The 11749-nt window shown below is 36.9% G+C and overlaps 1 protein-coding gene across 1 annotated transcript in view; it reads right to left on the reverse strand.

Moving 5' to 3' along the window:
• The window catches only part of LOC121419769 (presequence protease, mitochondrial-like), a 53409-nt gene extending 47361 nt beyond the window's left edge, over positions 1-6048 (reverse strand). The window contains exons 1-3 of the mRNA XM_041614226.1: positions 5953-6048; positions 1202-1301; positions 269-375 (exon numbers count right to left, since the gene is read on the reverse strand). Coding sequence (XP_041470160.1) covers positions 269-375; positions 1202-1301; positions 5953-6032 — 287 coding nt within the window. The 5' untranslated portion in view covers positions 6033-6048. The remainder of the gene's footprint in view (positions 1-268; positions 376-1201; positions 1302-5952) is intronic.
• Between the last annotated feature and the right edge of the window lie 5701 nt (positions 6049-11749).

Here is an 11749-nt window from a genome sequence, read left to right on the forward strand (position 1 = left end):
ACATGCAACAATATCCCCACATTGCAAAACAAACAAACCTGTCCTAAAGCAGCAGTGACTTTTGAAAAAAAAGTTACTTTCACATTCTAACCCTCGTTCATTCATAACTCACTAAAATTTGAATACATTTAATCAATAAGCAAAAAATAGTTATTATGAATCACAATACATTGAGAAAACACACTTGATATTCAAGCACCCCCCATATTTTATTTTTAAATCACTATTTATAACATTACAAAAGAAGAAAACCTACGGGCATGTTTACCTGAAAACATTGTTTGTATCTTCTCTAGCCACATGTAGATACTGAGCATTAGTCTTGTCATGCCGTAACTGGACAGCCGTCAGGTACAATTCAGGAACTGGAACTACCTAGTCAAAAAATAAATTTACACGGAATAGTTTTGACAAATATTGAAATCGAATCGGGTACACCAGTCACAATTCTTTGACTCACTGATACCTGTTTCAGCCAGAGAACAATAGAATCAGTGGACCAAACCTATTGTTCTCTGGTTGAAACAGGATATAGTGATTCAAAGATTGGTGACTGGTACTGTACACTCTTACCTAGTGTCTTAAGACTCTAAATGCAGAATTTGCATACCCCCAAAAAATCTCGTATAAAATTTGCTTCAACTTAGGCAAATTTATTTTGGAATTGCCCATTTACACAGTTATTTTGGAATCAGCTAGGAAAAGAACTCACTATGTTTGATTTTTCATTATTAACGGAAAAAAGTGTAATACTCGGTATTTTATCAATAAAATGTCTTCTTTTTAATCATGTTTTAGTTATTGCAAAGTAATCAATTTATAGATGTAAATCATGTAAACCAACAGTTTCTGATTGTGTTGATTTGTTAACTCGATCGTATAAAATGGAAAAGAATATAGCAATTCGAAATAACAAAAGGAGTGTCCATGAACGCAGATGGCGAGACATGGTACAGTGGTTATCCACTTATGTTATGTAACTGTTATGTAATTTCTTATAATGTATCATTCGTATTTGTTCAATTGTATTGAATGAATGTACCTTGAAGTGACCAATAAAACATCATTTAAATACAAAAATAATTTAGGCAAATATTGGACCTTTTCAAGGTTGACTAAATTCAAGCCAAGGTCACCTGAAGGGCAGTTCATTAAAAACAAACGTTAAAACATACTAAAAAATGTGTAAAATTTAACAAACCTTTTCAACTGAAAAACCGTGGACCCTGTCTCCTGGTTGGTATATCTTCACTCTTTCCTGGGCTTTACTTACAGCAGAAGAGCATCTCCTGCAATCACTTCTGAAATAGATATATCATTAGTCTTGATAAAAAGTTTGGGTCATTCCATACCAATTCACCCAATGAATGTGCATATTTTGCACCCGACCCTTCGTTGTAATTCCCCATGGCCCAAGCACAAACAAAACAATTAGTCCAATCGATCCATCGGTTCTCGTGCTACGGCCTGCCCTTTTCTCCATGTTTTGACAAAAATGGGCGTGACCTTCAACTTTCAATGGCCATTGTGTCGTAGTGTGTTGAAAAATTTTCACGAAACTGGTACTATTCAATAGGAAATTCAGAGAGGAATCCAAAACATGCATCAAATAACGTATTGGAGTGATTTATAAGGCCTTTATATGACCTTTGACCTTTACTTTGACCTAGAGAAATCATAATCATGGACTGGTAAACATTTTACTAACATGAATATCAGTATGTGGGACTAGAGTAGCATTTAAAATCAGATAATTGGTATCTTTGGAAGAGTTTTAAAAGGTGAAGAAATAAAATATCATTATCGGTTTTAACATGTTTTGTCAGTAACATACTAATAATTAACATACACGAAAATCAAGGAAAAAATGATTTGTCCGGGGGTCAAACTCTAGGTCAAAGTAAAGGTCAAAGGTCATGACCTTATAAATCCTTATGCATGTTTTAGATTCCTCTCTGAATTTCCTATTGAATAGTACCAGTTTCGTGAAAATTTGTCAACACGCTACAGCACAATGGCCATGGAAATTTGAAGGTCACGCCTATTTTTGTAAAAACATGGAGAAAAAGGCGGGCCGTAGAACCGACAGACCGACTGGACTAATTTTTTTGTTTTGCCCTTGGGCCATTAATTGGGAATTAAATGTGTACCAATTTACAACAAAAACTAAGAGGGTCCGGTGCAACCACTGGGTGAATCCAGATGGAATGACCCGTTTATTAAAAGTAGCAAAGTCAATGTGGTAGTATTTAGTTGGTTTTGGGAAACTATTTTGCTGAAAAAACTAGCATTCGCTCTGGGCCACATAACAAAAAGAATGAAATTGTCAAGTGCAGAGTCGTTTGAGGATGCAGTCTAAGATTTTTAGAATACTTGCATCGGCTAATAAATATTACGAATCGTAAAATATTGTGTTTTCAAAACTCATTGACGGAGCCAAAAAGGAGGATAAAACCTAGAATCTTAACTTTATCATTTTTTTTGCTCCGGCTATGGGTTTTGGCCATGTGATAACACGCGCTGGAGTCAAAAAGGAAGATAAATAATAAGCTTGTTAAAATTGTATTGGATGGATAGCTAACTGTCTAAAAGTGGCAGAGTGGTTTTGAAGAGAACGGAAAAGAGGGGTTGATGAAATAAACAGGTTAATTACCGTGCGTATAGTTAAAAAAAGTGGAGTCAAAAAGGAGGATAAAGATATAGACAGTTTGAATTGATTTATTTAGTGGATAGCCTACTGTCTAAAAGTGGCAGAGTGGTTTTGAAGAGAAGGGAAAAGAGGGGTTGATGGAATAATCATGTTAATTACAGTGCATATTTTCATTAAAAAAGTAGAGTCAAAAAGGAGGATAAGGATATAGACAGTTTAAATTGATTTATTTTAATAGTGGATAGCCTACTGTCTAAAAGTGGCAGAGTGGTTTTGGAGAGAGGAAAAGAGGGGTTGATGGAATAAAAATGTTAATTACAGTGCATATTTTCGTTAAAAAAGTGGCGTCCAAAAGGAGGATAAAGATATAGACAGTCTAAATTGATTTATTTACATGTAGTGGATACTATACTGTCTAAAAGTGGCAGAGTGGTTTTGAAGAGGGAAAAGAGGGGTTGATGGAATAGACATGTCAATTACAGTGCACATTTTCATTAAAAAAGTGGAGTCAAAAAGGAGGATAAAGATATAGACAGTTTAAATTGATTTATTTAGTGGATACTACATGTATACTGTCTAAAAGTGGCAGAGTGGTTTTGAAGAGAAGGGAATAGAGCGGTTGATGGAATAAACATGTTAATTACCGTGCGTATTGTATAAAAAGAGTGGAGTCAAAAAGGAGGATAAAGATATAGACAGTTTAAATTGATTTATTTAGTGGATTCTACATGCATACTGTGTAAAAGTGGCAGAGTGGTTTTGAAGAGAAGGGAAAAGAGGGGTTGATGAAATAAACAGGTTAATTACCGTGCCAGGCCTCCAAATAGGATTTTTTGGGGAAAGGCCACTTTTTTGAGGGGCACTTTTTCACTGAGGCCAGGCAGCAGAGGGCACCAAGGCCATACAGAGGGGCACCAAGGCCACTTTTTAAGGGGCATGTAATACCGGTAAATTATTTGTAGGTGTTACAGTTTCGCGGCGTGGGGGGGGGGCTTTCCATAGTCGATGTTATACATCAGATTCATTACCAAACCACATTATTTACTTAAAAAAAATGAACTTTATGCATGACTGGTGATACCTTCTTGAGCTACATGAAATTAAATGTGAATCTGATTAGCATCCAAGAAAGTATCATCGGTCGTTCGTAAGTTGTTCGTAACTGACGAACAGCTTTATGAAACACTCCCATTCAAAGTTATGTACTTACGCATCGCGCGCGCTCGCCAGGACAGTACAGCGCGCGCGATACCAGTACGACAATACACCAGACGGTGGACTGTACTGTTTCCAGAAGAAGACATTTGTGTAGTACACATAGAGCTCGCGCTTGTCCATTCTTATGCTGCAGCTTACATAGCATATGTAAAGCGCATGTAAGGTTGAGAAATTATAAGTATGGAGGTAGAAAATAAAGTTCTAAGTCAGCAAACTCAATTATCAAACTGAAGGGGAAATAGTGAAACTAAGATGCAAATAAATAGAACTGTAACCGAAGAAGTCTGGTAGTGCACTGTTTAATATCTGGGCTGCTTTGCCTCAGCTAAAATCAAATCATTCTATAATTTACATAAATATTTAAATCAGAAATAACAACCAATCAAAGTAAAGAAAATGGAAGGATCGAACTAAAATGTAAGAACCCAATTCATAAGATAAACCAATAAGGAATGAGATGAGATGACAAAGATGTCTGGTGATTATGTAATAATGGAAGTAGAAACTAAGGAGTCAGGTGAGGGATGGAATGAGTGGAACACCTGAAAAGAGAATAGAGAAGGAATGAAGATGACAAAAGAGAATTGGAGGAAAGGCATTCAGAGAAGAATGAATGAATGACACTGAATATCATTAAACTCAAATAACCTAAGTTCAGACTGCAAGGGCAGTGCTGAAAAGAAATGCAAATGAACTCAAAAGTAGATGGAACAGAAATGAACAGCTGAAGAATAAAGGAAATAAACAAAATAGCAAAATGACAAAATAACCATCCTACACGCGCTAGCGGCCGGCCAGCTGTGTATACATGTAGCTAGCTCATCGTTCGGCGCGGCTTCGGACTAGACTGCATACATGCACTGGACGTCGCTGGTAAAGCTAAGGTATTGAATACTTTTTGAGATCGAAGAAAAGTTTTCCTCGCTCAGAAAAAAAGGTGCAGGCTTTCAAAAGGGGTACATTATATATCAGAAAAAGGGCACATTTATGAGAAAGAGGGCACCACGGCCATATAAAAAAGGGCACATTTTAGTGGCCGTAACTTTTAGCAAAAAGAAGAAGGGCATGATGGCCAGTAATGGGGGCATCGACGGCCATGGCCGTCGATGGCCGTCGATTATTTTGAGGTCTGCCGTGCGTATCGTTAAAAAAAGTGGAGTCAAAAAGGAGGATAAAGATACAGACAGTTTAAATTGATTTATTTAGTGGATACTATACTGTCTAAAAGTGGCAGAGCGGTTTTGAAGAGAAGGGAAAAGAGGGGTTGATGGAATGTACAGGTTAATTACCATGCATATTTAGTTGGAAAAGTGGAGTCAAATAGAACAATAAATATATAGACAGTTGATACTGTGACTTAAAAAAGTTGAAGAGTGAAGAGGAATAAACGATGGGTTACTTAAAATTGACAGTGACATATAGAAAACAGCTGGAGTAAAAAAATTGCTGACTAAATAAAATGTAAGATTGATATATGTAGGGTTATTTTATAATTCAATTTTTTCCTTTCTTTTATTTAAGATAGATTGTTTTGTGAAAGCTGTGTATTGAGCTGCAGGGATTATTGATATTCATTTAGTTTGTTGAAACTCAAAGAATGATTTGACAAAGTGTGAGGCATTTTCCTCGATAAACACAAATTTTATTGTTAGTCAGTATTATCCCGTCAGTGAAAACAACATTCTGGAAAAAAGAGCAGAATCAAACAAACCACTTTCCAATATGTTTTTCTTTATTTTTAGTGCAAGCCAACACTCGAAAAGCGAAAAGAAAATGAGAGATATTTAAGGGGAAGAGAGAGGATAAGAAAGTACAGCCTCGATCATGCGGAAGCACAGATTTTGATCGTGAGCCAACTCGAGCGAGAACCATATTACGACTATAAAAATAGACCCTAGTATTGACGCTGCCGTTTCCAAAAAAAGGCCCCCGTTTGTCACGTTTGTAAATAACCAGCAGAAATTTACGTGAGTGGGACTGAGCTGAGCTAAGTAAATATTCGCATTGGCCATTGCATTGAAATAGTCAAAAGGTTTTAGAGGGTTAACTAAGCAAAAAGTACGCTACATTAAAATATGACTTACTTGTAGTTGGACAATCTTGACCTCAGATGCCTGTTTCGTATTGTGCGTGACCCATACGCAGAGATGGCTCCTCGCAACATCTTTTCCTCAGTGAATGACGCTGAATGGAATTACAAAAGTTTTACCACCAATCAACACATGTTGATTACGCAATCGCCGCCGCGCCTGGGACGCGACGGAAAGCTCCTATCCGCAGATCGATCGCCGCGGAGGGTCGAGATAAAGAAGACTTTCTTCTTCTTTGCCAAAGTTTGGCAACTCTTTTACTTAAATATTGTGTGAAAGAAATGGATGAAGAGAGCAAAGGTAAATGGGAAGATAGCTCTGGGGAACCTTGATTTAAGCTACGCCTACCTTTGTCTCTTCATCCATTTCTTTCACACTATATATATATATATATATATATATATATATATATATATATATATATATATATATATATATATATATATATATATATACTCCTCAAAAAAAGTTTGGAAATCTAACTTTGATCTATAATCCCTCCTCGGTTTTGATAAATATCAATGTGTTATTAAATGAATAGAACATTGAATTCTCTTTAAAATAATACCATACATGATATGATTCACACGGAGGTGCAGTGCCTTGAAATGTGGGGCAAGGTCAAAATTCAAACTTTGCCACAATATATTGAAAGTCTCTGTTATTTTTTGTGGTGATGAGTGAGTTTCTCAGCGGTTTCTTTTGATTTTGATCAATAATTCCTCATTGTTTTTTTTTAAAAGTAGATATTAATGTGTAAATAATATCAATGAATAGATCATTTAATTTTCTTTAAAATGATACCCTACATGATGTGATTATTGTTCAAATGAAGGTGCAATGCCTTGAAATGTGGGATGAGGTCAAAATTCAAAAGTTGCAAAATGACACAAGTCACTGTTCCTTTTTCAGTAGTGATGGGTGAGATTCTCAGCTGTTTCTTTTAATTATATTCTTGCACCTTAACATCAGCATTAACATGGAATAAAATAGACCTCTGCACAATCAAACACATAACAGATAAACATGCATTGGTATTTCAAACCATGTTATCTCACAGAACCATCACTATATACAGAAACAGAAGCTTGATTTGAATGGATTTTCATCTCTGTTGACACAGATAAAAGAATCATGTTCTCTATAGACCCTTCATGACTATTTCTGCTCGTTTTGCAGATGTCTCAATTCACTGCCTCATCCAACACCTTTAAATCCTGCTATTTTCGTGATGGCATGATCATAACAAGCATGGTGTCATTTCTTAAAGAGAATTAAATGATCTTCTGAATGATATCAAACATCCAATGTGTAAAATTTGAAGTTGAGAGAATCAATGGCCAAACTCAGATTTGCAAACTTTTTTGCTCGTTTTGCGGCTTTTCAATTCAGACCTCATCCAGCACTTTGAATCCTGCTCTTTTCGTGATGGCATGATCATAACAAGAATTGTATCATTAAAGATAATTAAATGATCTTTTGAATGATGTAAAATATGCATTGTGTAAAATTGGGGGTTGGGAGAAATTAATAACCAAACACAGATTTCCAAACTTTTGTTGAGGGGTTTACATTAGAGATGAGGTCAACTCAAAAGATGACGCAGGACACTTAAGCTAAGAACAGGGGCCGCGGAACGGTTTTCAAGGGGGGGGGGGGGCTGACCATGCAAAAATCACAATCATAATCATTTTCACGTTTCTGTACATGGTTTAGGAATAAGGGGCAGGCTGAACCCCCCCCCCCCCCTGGTGGTGTCCTGCGTCATCTTGAGTTGACCTCATCTCATTATGTTTCATACTCATACCTCAAGAGCGTTTGGTACAAGTAAACTTGTCATCACATTACATACATGTATATATTCTTGAAAATTACAAAATTATAATGCAGGATTTGGCACGTGTAGCACACCCAACAAGAAATACAATTCTATATCTTTAATGCTATTTTTATGTCAAGTTTGATGGTTTTATTCAGATGTTTTTCAAACACAAGTTCAGAAAGTGCTCTAAATGCAAACGTTTTCTCCTTGGACAACACATTCCCTTGTATGATATTAGGCATGATATTAGGAATGTTTTTATACGGGGGAGAGGGAGGGAGCTGCATGGTCAGTGTAAGGCTTCCCATTAGGCCATTTTCATTGTATTATAATTAACCAACGTCAAAAATTTCTCAAGCCCCCAGATGCCCCCCCCCCCCCTCCTCCAAAAAACACCCTAACAACTTATAGTCTAGAACCGAGCAGGTGTCTCCGAGCACGAAATGGCAGATTTCAGATTATTCGATCGAAGTAGCCCTCACTGATCGCTTCGTGTAGGCCTATTCCATAAATTCCTCGAAATATCCCTTTCAGGGCTCCGTAACACAAAGGTTTGCGATTGATTGCAAATATGAAAGAACCGCACTGATTTGTCCCTGGTCAGTATTTTAGACCAAATGTAACATTGATCTTGATTGGTCAGTTCATTTTAGCGATTGATCGCTATTCTTTTTGTTACGGAGCCCAGCTCTTATTGTCAAAATGTATCAGCAAGTGCTGCGCTCTCGAATTTTGATTGGTGAGTTATACCTCTATACACTTGAAATCCACTTTTCATGACAATTATAAAAAGAAAAAAAATCGGCTCGCGATTTGCATTCGCATTTATAGCGAAAATTATGCATCCTATTAAAGTGCTTAAAATAGAATTTCCAGTCTTCAGGCATTAAAATAATGGTCAAGGGTGAAGATATATCTCAATAAGTAAAATTCACAGAGCAGAATGCTGAAAATTTGATCAAAATTAAGTGGCTTAGTTATTTATTGACGCAACTTATTTCATCATAATTGAGACACATCATTTACACGTGTATGAAAAAATGAAAATTTATTATTTCATGTAATAACATAAGAAAAAGAAAGTGCGGATGTGACATCAAAAGCCCACCTAATCAATAGTCATGACGATGTGCTTATAACTGTTTTCACAAAATATTGATAGACTTTAAAATTCAATAACTTCGTTATTTGTTATCCGATTTTGATGAAATTTTCAGTAATTTGCTTTGTGAACTTTTTCTATTTATTTAAATATAAATATTTTTAGCCCGGACCATCCCTTTATCAATATCAGCAAATTTCGCACTCTCATTAGGCTCATTATCAAATTAATAAATAAACGAATAACATTTTCATGAATTCCTAATAATCAAATTGTCCCTTTTTCTGATAGAATATCAACAAATTTCTCCTCTCGCTATTAAACGAGAGGAGAAATTTGAAATATGAAGGTATCCGTCATTTTGATATTATGACAAATGTTCTTAGAATGTCCTGGTCTTAATTGGGTCAGAATAATGATGATATTATATCAGCTCGCGCTCGCATCACAAACTAAACAAAGAGCGATCCATATTCAAATCATAATTCTCCTACACATGAAACAATGACCCTTTTTCAGATCGGAATGTAAAAAGGTTTACGCTCGCGCTTGCATTATGTTTTTCAAGATAAAAATATTTATAGAATGCCCAGGTTCTATAGGTCTAAATTAAAAACATTCGCACACATGTTTATTGAGTTATGCAGTGCGTTCTTTATTTGAAACGTGGTTAAATTATTCCTTTTCAGGTCAGAATATTGAAAAAATATTCACTCGCATTGTAAGATTATACCCAATTACCGGTACCATTTCCTTAACCCCATACTATATTATCTTCTTTTTTGGATTCACACTGTCTTTCTTAACCCCATACTATTTGCTGAGCCAGGGTATACGCCTTAACCACGTTAACCCCGGACTGTCACACAGCTCATGAATATTGATGATTTACCGTAGGTCCAACAGAGCGCGATTTACGTGTAATTTCGACTTCTGTGATTGGCTAATGCTTATCCCCACTTTTCCTTACATGTTAGTCCAGTTTCGTTTCACATTATATTCCCACAATACTTTGGTATGATATTATATGTACCCCTATATAGCTATGATTATAATTATCTAGGGAGACTTTGATCAACATTTTTGTACGAGAAGTTGTAGATCGGGACAATTTTCCTTGATTTTGATTGGGCTCCCGGAGGGGCCACTTACATTGACGAGTGGATACCATGCGCAACCAAAAAAAACACGTAAAAAGGATGTCCTTTTCACGACAGGGCACGTTACGTACGTAACGTGATAAGGGTGTCAAAAACACAAAAATAAGGAAAAAAGGGTAGGAAATCGGTAGGAAAATTACGTGTTTAGGGTCTAATTTTCGGGGATGATAAAACAAAATTAAAATGTTTTACAAAGGATGTCCTTTTTTCCCCAGCACTTCGTGTTTAGAGTCCGATTTGCGCGAGATGTAGAAGGTGCACGGGGTCGCCGTACTATACCAAATAAGGTAAAGCCGACGACCGAAGGACCCGTAACAATAAAACATTCCTGTACTTGTTTAGGGGTTCATTTCAGGTAATATTTGCCAACAGTATCGTTTTGTTTCCAATACTTGTTAAGGGTATGGTTTCACACGCCAATACTTGTTAAGGGGTGCATTTTCAGAATATGGAAATTACGTGTTTAGGGTGCTTTTCGAGACCCCATGGTCGCGCATGGTATCCACTCGTGAATGGAAGTGCCCCCCCCCCCGGATTGGGCTTCATATTCATGAAGACATCCATAATAGCTGTTTCACTGAAATAAAACTGTTAAATGCCACAATAATTATTCCCTATTGTGCAATTTTTGAGCCGGGAGTACTCATATTATGTGTGATATTTTCGCCCAATTCTTAATCATGTCCTGTTTATAGATCCGAATAGCAAAATAGGCATATGGCAAACAAATCAACAGCCGAATCCAGCAGAACTTTTCATCTAATCATTGCTAACAGATTTATTTTACTACCCCGGGGCCGTTTCATAAAGCTGTTCGTAAAGAAGAGCGACTTAAAGAACGACTGGTGATCCTTTGTTACGCGCTTAACAATCGCCAATGAATATATAATTTACCACAAGAAAGGATCACCAGTAAGTCGCTCTTAACTTATGAACAACTTTATGAAACGCCCCCGGACCCCACCACCCCATCCATCCTCCTCTGAACGAATCCCTTTTTCCCCTTTCATAATCTTTCCCTCCCTCCCCCTCTCTCTTATAGACGCGCACACCACACAAACCAGATTCACATCTCCCTCCTCTCTCTTACACACACCATAACAAACACCACACACAAACCTTCCCCACGCACACACACACTACACAAAATAGGCATGGACACGCTTCTGGATGCCATTAATCGTCTATGTAAGGTTTGCCAACTCACATGCAAGAAAAGAAAGGAATATTTCTACTATAGAAAACGGGGCCCCGCTTTTTAATAGCAGATTTTTTTTTTTACATGTTTATAATGATCAATTTCCTTTCAGCTAATCAAATGACAGGATTTCACCAGCTTATGACAGGACCCGGGGGTGACAGGAACTTGGAACGTTGTGGCGTGCGCCTGTAATAGCAAGCTTTGGGGAAGTTACAAATTGATGCAGAGGTTGGAGCCCTGGTCACGTCCTTCGGATGGTGACGTTAAAGCTCGGTCCCAGAGCTAAATAATCATTTCTGATTGATACACGTCTGGCAAAACTCAAACACACACACACACGCCATTGTTGATAGCGGGGGGCCGGGGGGGGGGGTTACTTGGTTTAGTTGATTTTTTGACAGACTTCAACGAGCACAATTTCTTTTAATATCCATCAGACAAAAAAGAGATGAGACAATGACGACATAAACGATTATAAATAAACAAAATATATAAACAACAAAATA

Source organism: Lytechinus variegatus, chromosome 1, assembly GCF_018143015.1.
Source record: "Lytechinus variegatus isolate NC3 chromosome 1, Lvar_3.0, whole genome shotgun sequence".
Classification (NCBI taxonomy): Eukaryota; Metazoa; Echinodermata; class Echinoidea; order Temnopleuroida; family Toxopneustidae; genus Lytechinus; species Lytechinus variegatus.